The 15,152-nt window shown below is 38.9% G+C and overlaps 1 protein-coding gene across 36 annotated transcripts in view; it reads right to left on the bottom strand.

Annotated features, from left to right (window-relative positions):
* Positions 1 to 15,152, bottom strand: part of SGIP1 (SH3GL interacting endocytic adaptor 1) — a 206,119-nt gene that overhangs the window by 51,782 nt on the left and 139,185 nt on the right. For 17 of the 36 annotated variants that reach the window (XM_040470530.1, XM_040470529.1, XM_040470535.1 and 14 more), the window contains 4 exons: positions 8,825 to 8,952; positions 7,720 to 7,846; positions 2,163 to 2,228; positions 1,185 to 1,244 (listed from right to left, as the gene is read on the bottom strand). In XM_040470530.1, coding sequence (XP_040326464.1) covers positions 1,185 to 1,244; positions 2,163 to 2,228; positions 7,720 to 7,846; positions 8,825 to 8,952 — 381 coding nt within the window. The remainder of the gene's footprint in view (positions 1 to 1,184; positions 1,245 to 2,162; positions 2,229 to 7,719; positions 7,847 to 8,824; positions 8,953 to 15,152) is intronic. The other 19 variants (XM_040470538.1, XM_040470545.1, XM_040470551.1 and 16 more) reach the window with 3 other exon arrangements.

Genomic DNA, 15,152 nt, shown 5'->3' with positions numbered 1-15,152 from the left:
AGAGAAAGTTTAGAAGGTCCTAAGTTGTGGATTTTGCATTATTACAAAAGTAATACCTGCAGAGATGAAGGCTTCTGACATCATGTGGGAAACATGAATCATCCCCGAAAACAACCTTTGCTTGACAATAGCTAGGCCTCTGGTATCTTCTGAGTCCTCTTTAGCATATGAAAGTCCTTTGGGAAGCCTCCATTTTGTCTTTACCTCCCTTAACTCACTCATCACAGCCCCAGTACAGCTCTTTCCGGCCACAGGTCCTGTCCCTGTGCTTTAATAAAATCACCTTTTGCAATCAATCAATCAATCAATCAATCAAGTGGTAGAAAGTAGGGGTTTAAGTGATAAATATTTATGGGTAAGAGGGCCCACAAATTAAATTACTTAAACTTTCCCCACAATTAGCTTAAGTAGGACTTTTTAGCAAATGCTTGGCCTGTTAAAGTGATTCAGAATTTAAATATAAAACAGAAGATTGCTCATCCTTAATTCAGAATATAAAAGTATCCAACACGGAGGTTAAATATCTGACATTATATTTATATATATTCTCCTTAAACTTCTAAAATGGCGGGTCCAGCGACAGTTATCCACCTTACTGCAGCCATGTCCGGTGCAATTTCAGAAGATGCAAACAGAACTTACGAAGACACCCCTTTTTGTTCTTTTCCTCATTTTTCTGATCTCCCATGCAGCATTCCTTGTCATAAGAACATGTATACGTACTTATGTTTTACATTAATGGATATTGCATCAGAAACGTTAATTGTCCAAAACAAAATTAAAAGCCAGTTCCAACCCAAAATATCCTTACATTTGTTGTATTGCATTTGCAAAAGAGTAAGGAAAGGGCCCTGGTTGACAGAGTTAAGTTCCTTGTCCAAAAAAGGTGTTGTTTTTTGTTTTGTTTTGTTTTGTTTTTTAATTTAACACAAGTAACCAATATTAACTGCAAATCAGCTTGGTTTTTTTAATGTGTTTTTTTTTTAGTATGAAAAATGGAAGATCCCATACAAACCAAATTCATGTTGTATTTTCTTTAGTGTTTAATAGTTTCCAAGTAGCCATAGCATTTGTACACAGAAAGTGGGACGAGGTCTTTTGAAGAGAACTGGGATTTGGAAATGCAGGTGGGAAAAAAGGATGAGGGGTATAAATTAGAATCTGGTATGCTATGTACTACTTACCTTCAAAAGTCAAATAAAACTTTCCTCTGTCAAACCAAACGAGGGAAGGCTGTTCATTCTCTGTATGGCCAGGAGTTGAAGCGGGATGGGAAAGGTTAAGGAGAGGGAGAGAGAAGGACACAGTATGAGTTACAGGTCATTAATCTCACTATGGGGGAGGGCAGAGGCACTGCATGCCATTAGCGTGCAGGAAAAAGGGAAGGCTGGCAATCTATGTTTCGTTTTGTTTTTAGTTCAGGAAACAGAAAGCAAAAGCAAAGCTATGGAGGCCTAAAGGGATGGGCATGTGTTGTTGGTAGCTTGATACTTGGTGCTTGAGCGCATGGAGCAGAAGTCTTCCTGGCCATGCAGGGGCGTCAGCATATTTTAACTGCACTAGTTTGGGCAAACTGTCATTCAGCAATTGCTGTATCCATTTCATCTTCAATGTCATCCCCTTCTATATTTGCAAAAAGATAAACTCGGAGTTATGGGTTATATCAAACTTAGCTTAGGTTTTAAATGACAACAGCATTGCATATCAATTTAAAGTTCGTGGAAGAAGTCACATATCTTCCGTCCCCTCCCCTGGAATCACCTTAGGCATCCAGACACAAAACACCCTTTACCTATGTACCAAAGAGAAAACAGGATTACTAACGGTGCTCTATTATATTTTAAATTAAATAGCAGTCACTGGACATGTAATTCTGAGCAGTTAAATTATTCCTTCCTTTGTAAATTCACAAAGCAATAGCATCTCACCTTTTTCAAACCTTTTGAGAAACTGTCATGCAACCTGCTGCTTTTTAATACGTTCACTCAAAAAAAATTTCGGTGGCATGATTTCCATGATGAACAATAAATAGGGTGCATCTGAGAGGCACCAGACACTCATGAGGTGAGTAGCATGTCCATGAAGTTTATAGCAGTCAGATGGTATAATGGCTTGGATTTTTAAAGTCTAGATATCTAGAGATCACTTGGCTAGCACCATACCTGCCAGCGTTTCACAGCGCCTTTCAAACGAGGGCAGTTTGTCATAAAAAACATCATCTTCTGACACTACGAACCAAAGAAATATAAAGGAATGGAAAACAAAAACACAAATACAAATCCCAAATGAAATCAAGCAGTACACTTCACGGATTGAAACAAGAATGGTATTAATGGAAAAAGGAAACAAAACCTAATATACTGGGATAATGATAGGGTATAAAAAGGTGATGTGTTTATTTCATGATGGCTCTATGAGAAAAAATTAAAATTTTGCAAATGCCAGATTTCAGCATCTGTGAGTTTGGCTGAAGTCAGCTCTGTGGAAGAAATCACGTCCCCACCTTTTCAGGGAGTTGTTAAAGGCACTATCATTAATAATTGACTCGTGTAAGTGTATTTCACTCAGGCACAGTTCTCAAGTGGCCAGACATATGTCCATCAACAGAACCGCTTGGCAGAGTGCGGACAGCTCAACAAGATCACTCGGGATATGCCTTCCCCCTACCCCAGTGGGAAAGAGTAAGCTTTCAATGAGACCGTAAAAAAGGCAACAGTATAAATCTGAGGTTGCTGAATGAAGTATCCCATTTCAAACTCATTGGTATCCAAATTCAGTTTGCCTTGCACCTGTCTTTAGTAGTTATGGCCTGTTAATTTTGGACAACATTACTGTAATTCCGTCTTTGGCTATGGTATCCCATTATGGCCAAATGTCTTTGTGAATTGATCACAACAGTTGCTCTGAACCCCAAATCGTTCCAGATCTTTGCACATAATCTCCTTTCTCCCCAACTAACAAATGCAGGTAATTGGAGTTCTATGCTATGTGATCAAAAAAAGCACTCAGTTCCATAGTTCTTAAGAGTATTATTACAATTTCAATAAAAAATTGAATAAAATCTGTACAAAGACCAATAAGGGAGAATCCCCCCTATAATGTAGAGAAGATAAGGTCTATAAACAATGTTTCTTGGAAAAATATTCTACTGGCTTGCCTTCCAGACTTAGGAAGTAAAGTGGGGAAAATACTTCTTTGGCATTTTTTAAGGTTCTAGGATATCACCTGCCAATCAGTTTTTAATTATAGAGGTGGCTTCCTTGGTGGGTAGAACAAGTTAATGCAATGTCTGTAACATCTGTAGGAGAGGAGGAGAGGAACAGGACAAATGGAACTGGCACTAAGAAGGACCCTCCATAATCTGTCCAGAAACTAGGAAGCAAAACAGTTACGCTGGCAGTAACGGAACGTTACAATACTCTTTCATAGCTGTTAGTGCGAAATGATGGAGGATATTGCTTTCTTTTGAAGAACTAATTTCGTATTTACAATCTCCTCAAAATGAGGAGCCTGCATCATGATGAGCACGGAGTAATGTATAGAATTGTTGAATCAGTATATTATACACCTGCCACTAATGTAACACTGTATGTTAACTAGACTAGAATTAAAATAAACAACTTAAAAAAAAAATAGAAGGCAAACTTCACACACTGAAACAAACAAGCAAACAAACAAAAAACCAAAAAACACCACTGCAAACACCAAAATGAGGAGCCTCAAATACTGCCATTTGTTTTTTCAGCTGAAGTTACGAAACAGCGTTGAATAACACGCTCACAATTTTTTTTTTATGGCGGTTGGACATTGAGGGCTTAGAAGAAAACTTCATAACTAAATTGGGGAACTTAAAAGATGGGTTATTGGATAGTTCTGTGCTTGCCTTAAATACTTCAAGTGAAGTATAGAAGGAAAAATTTCCTTAAGAACTAGCCATGGAAATTGCCTCAAATTGATCTGGGATGGGGAAGCCAGATGTACAGGTTTTTCCAAAACAAATAGTAGAAAGAAAAAAAAAAGACTAAAATTAAATGTGGAAATTTTTAATTGAGATCAGGAATATCCATCTCCAAAGGATTTTCTGTGCAATACAGGCATTTTTAGAAGAATGTTTATCCAATTCAGAATTGCCACCCAGCTTGGAGACAAAGGCTTACAGGAAATACTGTATGATTTAGATGCTATGACTAATATTTCAGTACTGAATACAAATCACTTTTGCTCAAAGTTCTTCACCAAATGAGATATCAAAATCTACCTGATACTTCCTTTGGTGCCTGTAAATGGTTACTTTTTATTCATTCAGATGTGGGGGGTGGGGTTAGAGATGCACTTGAAAATGCATAATTAACAGCGAAGGAATATAATTAAGAGTGAATTTAACAATGAAAAATTTGTCTTTATGGTAGTCTTATTGTACTGGGGTACCAAAGAAATATTTTGCAAACATATAAACAAACAAACAAACAAACAAACCCTTATCACCCATAGAAAAAAGAAAAAAGTAATAAAAATGGATATTTAAATTAGAGATAGCTCTGTTTATCTTTAAATGTCTAGGAGTTTGTTTCTTAGAACAATTTTAAACATTTTCTCTATTCCCAGAATATTAGCAGGATTTTTCCCCAAACTCAAATAGTGAAGGGGTATGAGTTTTCCTTGTGCAAAAGGGGTTTCTTATATATTTCATTGATTCTGATATGTGCACTTTTCACATTTTAACATTTCTGAAATTGGGATGGGTCTTAAAATTAACGTGGTAAGAAGGCATTGCATCTTAGCTCACTTGACAGTTTTCCCTTCCTTTTTAGTCATATATAAAATAACAGTGCATCTTCTGATAGAAAGTGTCTTAAAGTCAGTGATATACAGTTCCAGAGGGGTTCTTCGTTATTTGAGTGTGGCAGTGCACACAAGGTCCTATTTTCAGGTGTGGCATCAGATTTACGTCTTTGTAATCACAGCTTTCATGAAAGATTTTATGTCTAAAGTCTTTGGGGGCTGCATTTGTACAGGAATTGTGTGGGAAAATTAGGTTGGTCTTAAAAATTTAGTCCTTGAATTACGTTAAACTTTGCCATAAGCAACTACAAATAAATATGCACAAAGTTTCCACCACACTTACCCCAGTTTGGGCTCAAATGTCATAGGAAATGTCAAAAAAGTATTATGTGGTAGGAGGGAAATGTTGAGCCACCAATCTCAAAAATTTGCTGCTGAAATTCTTTATTCCCCCCAATGCCATTTGACTACCTAAAGTTGACATTCCAAGTCAGTCATGAATAGTCGGCCCTTTTGTGCTGAACGACCAAAGCACATTCTCTCCAGAAAGAGATAAACAGCAATACACAGAAGCTGTCGGTTAGTCATTTGACAACGTATTTACTTCAGAGAGAAGTGGCTGTCAGGTGACCCACAGCAACAGGAAGTAAAGAATAGGAGAGTGAGGAAGACGAAAACCAAATAAAAATAACAGAACCAAATGAATTAAGTCAGAATGCTCCTCAGCAATGAAGCAATATGAGTATCCTCTCAGGTGGCTTAATTTTTTTTTTTTTTTTAACCCCTGTGTCATTCATCTTGAAAGAATGCATACTAGATGTGCTAAGAATCATGCGGCGCCTGGGTGGCGCAGTCGGTTAAGCGTCCGATTTCAGCCAGGTCACGATCTCGCGCTCCGTGAGTTCGAGCCCCGCATCAGGCTCTGGGCTGTTGGCTCAGAGCCTGGAGCCTGTTTCCGATTCTGTGTCTCCCTCTCTCTCTGCCCCTCCCCCGTTCATGCTCTGTCTCTCTCTGTCCCAAAAATAAATAAACGTTGAAAAAAAAAATTTTTTTTAAAAGAATCAAAGTCACTGGCCAGGATTTGAGATTTCCACAGCAGGGTGTATAAAAACACATGGTGTAAAACATGGGCACAGTTCAAATTCTCTGTGTGTAATTTTCTCTATGAATCTCAGTGAGTTTAAAGAGTATGTTAATCAGCCATCTGAGGTCACTTCAGGTCAGCTTTCTGAGTGACGGTTTCTTCTTCTTACTTTCTTCTCTGACCAACCAGGAAAATCACATGGGGTAGGTGGAAGAAATGATCTTGAGAAAAAACCAAAACAACGCCCCAAATAAAACAAAAACGAAAACAAAAACCAGAGGAGTGGTGAAATGGCTGTAGCAATCAAGAATATTAGAGAGTGTTCAAAAACACGGGGTGTGCCTGGGTGGCTCAGTAGATTAAACGTTGGGCTCTTGATTTCTGCTCAGGTCATGATCTCAGGGTTTGTGAGACTGAGCCCCATGTCAGGCTGCTCACTGACAGGGTGGAGCCTGCTTGGGATTCTCTCTCTCTCTCTCTCTGCCCCTCCCTCTCTAGTGCTCATGCTCTCTCTCTCTCTCTCTCTCTCTCTCTCAAAATAAGTAAATAAACGTTAAAAAAAAAATAAGATTGAGACATTACAGAAAAAACGAACAAAAGCCCTAGAGAGAACTGACCTACTGGGCATCTTAAAATAGGAAGCCCCAAATTACCTCATTTGATGATGCAGAGAAAGAATAGACTAGGCTATGTAAATAATGTTAAATATCGGTCTATTAATGAATCTTACAAAATTGGATAGCTGGCTATATTTTTACCAAATTTGAAGGCTTCTTTTGGGGTGGCACGATTGAAAATATAGAACAAATGATACAGTTGAAATTCTCTTTGGAGACCCTACGAGGCACACCCTGCGAAAACAGGTTCTCCAGAAGAGCTTCAGGCTTTGATCCAACTACTTCTCACATGGGCAGCTCTGTAGTGTGTTCTTCTTTGGTAAATAATAGCAGGAATTCATTTAGCTTTGGATTAATGATTCTCCCAAGCAATGCAGGATGGGCTGGCTGGTTTATGATATGGAAGGCTTGGAGGGGAGTTCAGACAATAAAGGAAGACAATGGGAAAAAATGGAACGGGAGAGCCCCAGGTCGAGACACCATGCGAACATGAGACAGCAGCAGCTTATGGAAGATGGGTAATGAGGTATAGAAAGAGATCAGCATTGGGATGAGGGAAGATGCTCCAGGCAAAATGAGGCATTTAAACCTGGGAAAACCATCCAGCTGAGCAGCCATTCTCAACTCTTGACTTTCATCACACCATAAGGAAAGAGGCACAAAGGCATTTACTGAAAATGCCAGCAATGACTTATTTCTCGGGGAAAATTGACCACACATCACTGAAAAGCACTAGAAAAAAATGTCAAAAAGTCTGTTCAAGTCCCACAATGCCAACACTTAAACCATCTGTCAACAAAAGGACAACCAAAAATGATCAAGAAATGAAAGTTTCAAGAAAATAGAAGATCTAAATTTTTGTGATTTCTGATGTGGTACACAATTGGCACTTAAATATTCCTCCTCAAAGGAGAATGTTTTCATTATAAGAAATAATGTATCAATTACAGGACCTTATTTGACGATTTCTTCTTTATTTTTATGAATAACTCTGTATGGAATAGCATAAGAGAATTCCTGCAAAATATAGGTGTTAATGTTCTTTTATTTGTTTATCTGCTTAAAGCATTTTGCCTCCTTTGCTGAGAAGGTGCTTTTAAAAGAAGAGTCAGCTGATAGTAGCGGAACACAGAGCAAAATAATTTCAACCAGAAATATAGGGCCTTGAGGTTTTCAGATCATAAAAAGAGCCAGTCAAAACAACAAACAGATTAAAAGAGAGGAGATAATTTTTACCAACTGTGGGAGTGGTGGCTGCACTCAGGGAATTGGTGGACGATATTGAAGAAGTACTTTCAGCTCGGGCAAGGGGTGCTATCGGAGGAGGACTGGAAGAATGTATGGGAGGGCTAAAAGGTCTGGGCTGCGGGAAAAAGAAAAGAGATGGAAAATTAGATACACAGGTGGTAGCACTTTTGTTCCATGTTTTTGACATCTCCCAGCACAAGATACGATAACTCAGGTTCTTATAAGAGTACAGGTGACACCATTTTTGTCTTGAAATTGATTATATCCATACAAGAGCTTATGGATGGAGCTGGAGGAACCGTGAGACATGGTGTGCTACACTCAGCAGCTATATCAGGCTTAGAGAAGCTGCAAACTGTGATGTGGTCAGTGATGTTTCAGGACTGTGAACATACATGCCCTCAGGGACTAAGCAGGTAACCTCATGTGAGAGCTTATACCCATTTAAGGATATTTACATACAATGTACTAAACTATGCTAGCTAAGCCAAATATTGTGGACATCACCAGTTTGTGACTCCTGTGTGTGTGGATATCAAAGAAATTGACCTCTTCCAGAAGTCTCTTAATCATTCACACAAAATGTTTTCTACCTCTTCAGCCTTAAAACACAATGCAAGAAACACCTGGAACAAATTTATCAGGCTACCGCCCTCCTATGTATTCACATGGTGTGCCTAACACCAGTAAGTTCTCTTAGTCTAGGTATGGAAACCAGGACCTACCTACCCTACCCTCTCTTAGAGTCTTCTGAAAACAGATAAGTAGGATGAAAGGAAACACCTCCCTTTTTAAAGGATTTAGCACAATTGAGCATTCCTATCTTAATTTCCATCAAACCCACTGTAGCAGAACTGACAGCCCCAGCTTCCAATTCCTACCGTTTTAGACCTTGACGTGAAAGATGGTAGTGATTTGGGGAGGGTTGAAATGTACACCCATCCTACAGTGACTGCCTTTCAGACGCCATCTGTCAGGGCCATTTGTACCAGTGATCTGCGGCCGTTGAGATGGCCTGTGTTAAGGTATTTTGGCTTCTGTTTGTCATTCTCACCCTGAGTCTCTGAGCAAGCCAGGGCAGAAGGGAACATACCACATCTCCAACTCCAGGTTTTCCTGGAGGTAGCTTTGGCCGAGATGGAGGCCGGGGAGGAGGCGGTGGAGGGGTGGTGCTACTGCAAGGAACCAAGGGAGTGGCTGGTCGAGCAGGGGATGATGCACCTGAAAGACAAACGGGTATTACAAATGGCTGGAAACGCACATGGCCAAGAGCTGTCATCATGTGACTCCCCTTCCCCATCCCCACAATGCCAGTCCCAGGTACTTTTCTTCACCTTACCAGTTAGTACACCCAACACTCTAGCATCTAGTGGTGTTTTTTTTTTTTAACAAAGAAAAAAAAAATCACTCAGAACTATAATTGATGGTAGAAGCTGAAGCTTATTGCCTTTTGTTGTCATGTGACACCCAGTGAAAGGTAAATCCTTTTATTACTTTCTGTGATGGAAAATATGCTTTAAGACCCTTTTAGCTGGGTGGTGAGTACCTTTTATTTTGACCACATGCACACTGAACTTAGAATAAATTCTCTTGTTTTTGCATATTCAGGATTTATGTCCAAGGTGAAAATGGAGGTTAGACCTTGAAGGAAGGTGAACGATTTTTCTACATTATATATATATATATATATATATATATATATATATATATATGCATATATATTTTTTAAAAACATGTATAAGAGAATTCTCCTTTTTACTGTGCATCAAAATATGAGTGCGAGCTTTAATAAATGTAAGTAAACCCTTGATGGCGAGCAAAGGACAGCATAGAAGAAAGTAAATGAGATGGCACAAGTATGTTGCATTTAGCATCTTAATAACAGAAACACATTGAATTTAGAGGATTGCGTTTTTTGAAGGAGGCTATTTTGGAATCTGTTCTATGTAGAGTTTGCCCGTGATGATTTTTGTGGTGATTTTTAAAAGGGCCTCTTGGATTTACTTTTCTGGCTGTCAATGACAAGCAGGAGAAACGCAGAAGACACACAGAGGCATGCACACTAATCAGCACACCGGTAGGGTCTCTAGATTCAGGGCTCTGTCTGTCTTTAGCCAGATGTCTGGGATATGTGGATAGACTATTTGGCTAAACACCTTAAGAAATTCAGATCAATATTCCAAATAGTTCTTGTTCAGAAAAGTTCCAACTACTCTAGAGGGTTGTCAGTTTGGTTGGAAGCACAGATATCAGCTGGTTCCAAGAAACTTCTAAGAAACCCTGCCTCGGGAAAATAACCGCACAGGGGTGCCTGGGTGGCTCAATCAGTTAAGCATCAGACCGGCTCAGATCATGATTTCATGAGTTCGAGCCCCACGTCGTGCTCTGCGCTGACAGCTCGGAGGCTGACGCCTGCTTCCAATTCTGTGTCTCCATCTCTCTCTGCTCCTCCTCTGCTCACACACACACACACACACACACACACACTCTCTCTCTCTCTCAAAAATAAGTAAACATTTTTTTAAAAAGGAAAATAGCTGCTGACTCCTCTCCTCCTGTCCTACATGCCACAAAACGATGCTCTCTGGAGAATCCTAGATCAGCAAGATGCTGATCTCCATCTACAGATTTTGAGATTGTCAGAGAACTTTGACATTGAACAGCCGAGTGTGTTGTGTTTCTTTCTATTTTATAACGTTCTTATTCTTAGTGTGAAACCCTACTAAAATTATTGCCACCTCCATCCCTACTTCTACTGACTCTCCACCTTTACCACTTTTTACTGTATTCTTACTTCTTATTTTATGAGGCCAAGATCTATGCTAGATACTTTACATGCATTGTCTTATCCCCATACTAAGTTTTTCAGGAAGGTATTGTAGTTATCCTAATCAGAGCTAAAGCTCAGAGATATTCAGTAACTTGCTCAGTCACACAGCTCAGATGGTCTACTTAACTCCAAAGCTCAAGCTCTTAAATGCAATGTCTTGTAGCTTGAGGTGGATTGTGGAATCCCATATTTTGCATAAAGCCCACTCTTATGTTTGCATCGACAGATTGCACACATCTCTCTCAACATAAATATTTTTAGTCTTTGGCTAATCTGTTTTTGAATAAAAAAAATAAGATGTGGTCTGACAGGTTCCACTACAAACTTTTCTTTTAACTTAATAGATTCACACCCAGGATGTTTTCAGGAAACAGAAGTGACAGCAAAGAGATGAAAAGTAAACCATTAAACAACAAAGTCTTTGTGAGGAAGTTTCATGGGGCTTTTTTCTAGGCTCTGTTTCACTGGAAAACCATGCCATAGGAATGGTTGAAAATATCTATCCATGGTCTATCTATTCTGTTTCCAAGTAATAGTCTTCTGAATCCAGCTCAGGAAAAAGTCAGCTGCTTATCCTTCTTCTACATGTTCCAGGAGGGAAAGTTTTAAAAACCACTATCACTACTGCTTGGGAAAGTAATATGGGTGCTGTCATCAAGGCAGTGTGGAATAATGAAAAACAAAAAAACAAAAAAAACAAACAACTGGACAAATTCAGTTGCTCCAAGTTCTGACCCTGTCTGCCTCTTATCAGCTGTGGGATATTAACTTCTCTGACCCTCAGCTTCCTATTTAAAAAAAATGATATGCCTCTACCTTACAAGGTAATTGTAACAAACAAAATGGAAAACGCATGTAAGTGTTTAGTAAACTGTAAAATGCTACACAAATAAATGGGACTAGACCATACAGATACAACTAAAAGCCAAGAAAAAAGTGGCTAGTAGTTGACTGGTCTCCTTTTCCTTTCACTTTTTCCTAACTGAATTGACTTGATTGGCTTGTTATGCAGTTGGATAGACACTGAGGCAGTGTTTATGAAGCAAAATCCTCTGGACAGAACCCTGAGGTTCAGCACAGGGTATTCAGCACTTGAGGGGTATCTCATAAGTGAACTAAGGCTTCCCATGCTTTTGTGAGGTTGCACAACTGTTCATATTCTAAGAATGTAGAAGGCTGTACATCTCTATCCTTATCCTTTGATCTGGAATTATATTTTCATTCATTCTTCAAGCAGTTATTCATTCCCAACAGTAGCACTGGAAAAAACTGGGTATCACGATTTTAAGTTTAACTTTAAAAATCACGTGTATGTTATTTGACTTTTGTGAGTTCAAAAAAGTTAGCAACCAATGACATGCTCTGAATCCATTTCTGCGTCAACTTGAAGTTCTAGCATAGTGTCTTTGTCAGTCCCTTGGAAACCACATAACTATTGATTCAACTTTCATCTCTCTTTGTTGGCTAGCGGCTTCCCTATTTAGACTCTGCCACTCTAAAAAGACTTGTAGTTAGGAAATATATTTGTTCAATTCAACCCCAGTTAGTTCACACTCATTTGTTTATGTGTGTGTGTGTGTATGTGTGTGTGTGTGTAACATCTTTTAATATTGTCTTCGTTTCTCAAGTTGGAGAATGTTGCACTGAACATTCTATCTTTACTAACATCTCTCTTTCCCTAGTCTTTAAACTTGCTGCAAGCCAGTAAAACTCTTTCTCCCTCCTATCTCCTGGCACATAACCCACAAGAAACCAGAAATGGCCTTTGCCAAGAGAATCATCATCTCCATTCCAATAAAGCAAAGTTCTGGCCAAACTAGGTATTTATAACTTTGCCATAAGGAAATTGGACTTCTTAAAGCAAATTCTTAACTTCGAACAGTTTTTCAACATCAGGTAAAGCAACTGATTGACAAGGCTGTGAGTACTGTCTAACTTGGTCAGTGACCAAGTGAATAAAATTTCAAAAGTGAGCATAATGACACCCAGTTAAATATAGTTTGAGACATACAGGAAAAGCTAGTCTCATCAGGCTAAGTATTATAAAAAGGAGGTCTTGAGAAGCATTGCTAATCTTTAAAACATGTGGCCCTCTCTCATTGTGTTCATCTCTCATTGTGTTCGTCGTAAAATTACATTTCTGCTAGTCTGTGTATATTCCATCAATAAAACATTACATGGCAAATAAACTAGGAATTAATTATGGAGATAATGGTGCAAAGTTTTATTTATTCATGAGCTTCATTGATCGAGTTCAATCTTCCACTTAAAAATTCAATCTTTTAATACCAGCAAAGTATAGTTTTTTTCCAGTTCAATCATTAAGAATCAATAGTCTTTGGGGCACCTGGGTGGCTCAGTCAGTTAAGGGTCTGACTCTTGATTTTGGCTCAGGTCATGAACTCATGGTTTGTGAATCTGAGCCTCATGTCGGGCTCTACATTAACAGCACAGAGCCTGCTTGGGATTCTCTCCCCCTCTCCCCCGCCATGGGCTCTCTCTCTCTCTCTCTCTCTCTCTCTCTCTGACTCAAAATAAATAAATAAACATTTAAAAAAAGAATCAATAGTCTTTACTGGTAACACCTGAAAATAATTTCAAATAAGGGTATGGCAGCTAAACATAAAGATGACAACCAAATTCTCAAAGATTTCAGAAAGAAAGCTAAGGCTCCCTTCTGCAGTCATTAGGTCAGTGGTCAATTCAATTAAACATCTTCCAGAGTCTTGTGGAAGGGGATGGAAGAAGCGGATGAACAACAAAACTGCCTTGACCTCCCTTTCCCCAACTAAACATGACCATTTTGAGGACAGCACAGTGGCCTACTACTGGAATGAGGGGGTTATTCCTCTAGAAGTCTTTTCAGAAGACTGAGAGCCTCACCCTGGAAAGAGAGTACCATAGAAGACCCTGGAAACACACCCCTCTTTGACATTAGGCAGCCAGCTTCTTGGGGTTTGAAATCTGAACTGAAGGCTTTACTTAGGGTCTCTTTATTACCTTTACAGATAAGCAAGGAGGCTTATATCCCAAAAATGGTCTAAAAAAGCATCAGAGGATGGAAGCGGGTACTCTAACAATCTAGAAATGTAGAGGGGAGAACAGAGAAGTGGGTTTTGGAAGAAAACTTTTGGTAATCTTGTTGATGACACAGTGCAGTATAGGTGGGTGTCAGTGGTCAAGTAAGTTTGGGATACTTTGTAACTAAACCCTAAAAGAGTGCCTGGAGAGCACAGTGATTAAGAACACAGGTTCAGAATCAGACAGACCTGAGCATGACTGAATATCCCAAGTCTATCACCTGTAGCTGTGTAAACCTGGGAAAACTACTTGACATCTCTGAGCCTCAGTTTTCCCATCTGTAAAATGGGGGAAATAAGAGCATTTATCACATGGGGTTGTATGGATGAAATGATGTGCATAAAGCATTAAGATGATACCCAGGAGAAGAAACTATTGCTGTTATTATTGGCAAAATAAAGGCTATCAGAAGTCCTATAGTAAATAAAACCCTGCTGATTTTGTTTTAACATAATGTTCCTGAAACTTGTTTGTGTACCGGATCGTTTTCCTTTTTTATTGGAGGAAGGCACATGGGCACACGTAATGATATAAAACATCGATATAAAACCTGTACTACCTGTGTGTGGTACAGGTGAATCTCCAGCCCTCTCCTTGATCAGCTTGGATGCTTAAAGCACAGGAATTTTCACACATAAAGCAAGCACTGAACTACTCCATTAAAAGAGGCAGCAGTTACTACTGATTTTTAGAATAGAGACAAATGCCTCTCCTTCCTGTCTCTTACTAGATCTAAATAGCATAAACTTGGTCACCTCTTCCAAAGCAAATGTAAAACAAAAAGCACACGGCACCCCCGAGAAGGTGCCCAAACTGAACCCACAAGCACAGAAGGGAAGCACCAAAGGGTCTTGCCAGACAAATGTGAGCACCAGTAGAATAAAAACTATGGAAAAAGATACGTTAGAAAATCTTGATCTTTCTTCGGTTTGCATGGCAGGTGTTCCCATCCTATGAAGCTTCAAATAAAGAAATCCAAAATATCAGATTCAATATCAACATTCGCATATAGAGTCCCAAGTGTACATTTCTGATAGACTTTTCCATCACCTGTCATGATACTTAAAGTTGACTTCATAGGCTGATGAGCTTCTCAAAATCAAATCAGAGAATAGTTTGTCTTCAGTGGCAGCTTGATTAACTTGTGGATGCAGTAAGGTATATTCTTTTTGCTGTCCCCTAAAATCTCCTTTTCAAACCCTACTTCTTTTTTTCTGAAGTAATTAGAAGGATTACTCTAATTGCTAATGGCTCTCCCCTACAAAAAAAGAAAGAAAGGAAAAAGAAAAAAAGTAGAAGAAGAAAGAATACATTCACCTACCAAAATTAGGACCCTTGGGGGAAAAAGTATAAATTTTCAGTTATAAGATGAATAAAGTCTGAAGATCTAATGTATACCCACCTAACCCCTAAAAAGGTAAATATGTGACATGTGATGTGTTAGTTACCTTGATGGGAGGAAGCCTTTCTATATATATATATATATATATATATATATATATATATATAT

Source organism: Herpailurus yagouaroundi, unplaced genomic scaffold, assembly GCF_014898765.1.
Source record: "Herpailurus yagouaroundi ecotype Mexico unplaced genomic scaffold, PumYag 77, whole genome shotgun sequence".
In the NCBI taxonomy this organism is placed as follows: Eukaryota; Metazoa; Chordata; class Mammalia; order Carnivora; family Felidae; genus Herpailurus; species Herpailurus yagouaroundi.
Note: the sequence above shows the minus strand (reverse complement) of the source record. Positions and strands in the feature narration are given on the sequence as shown.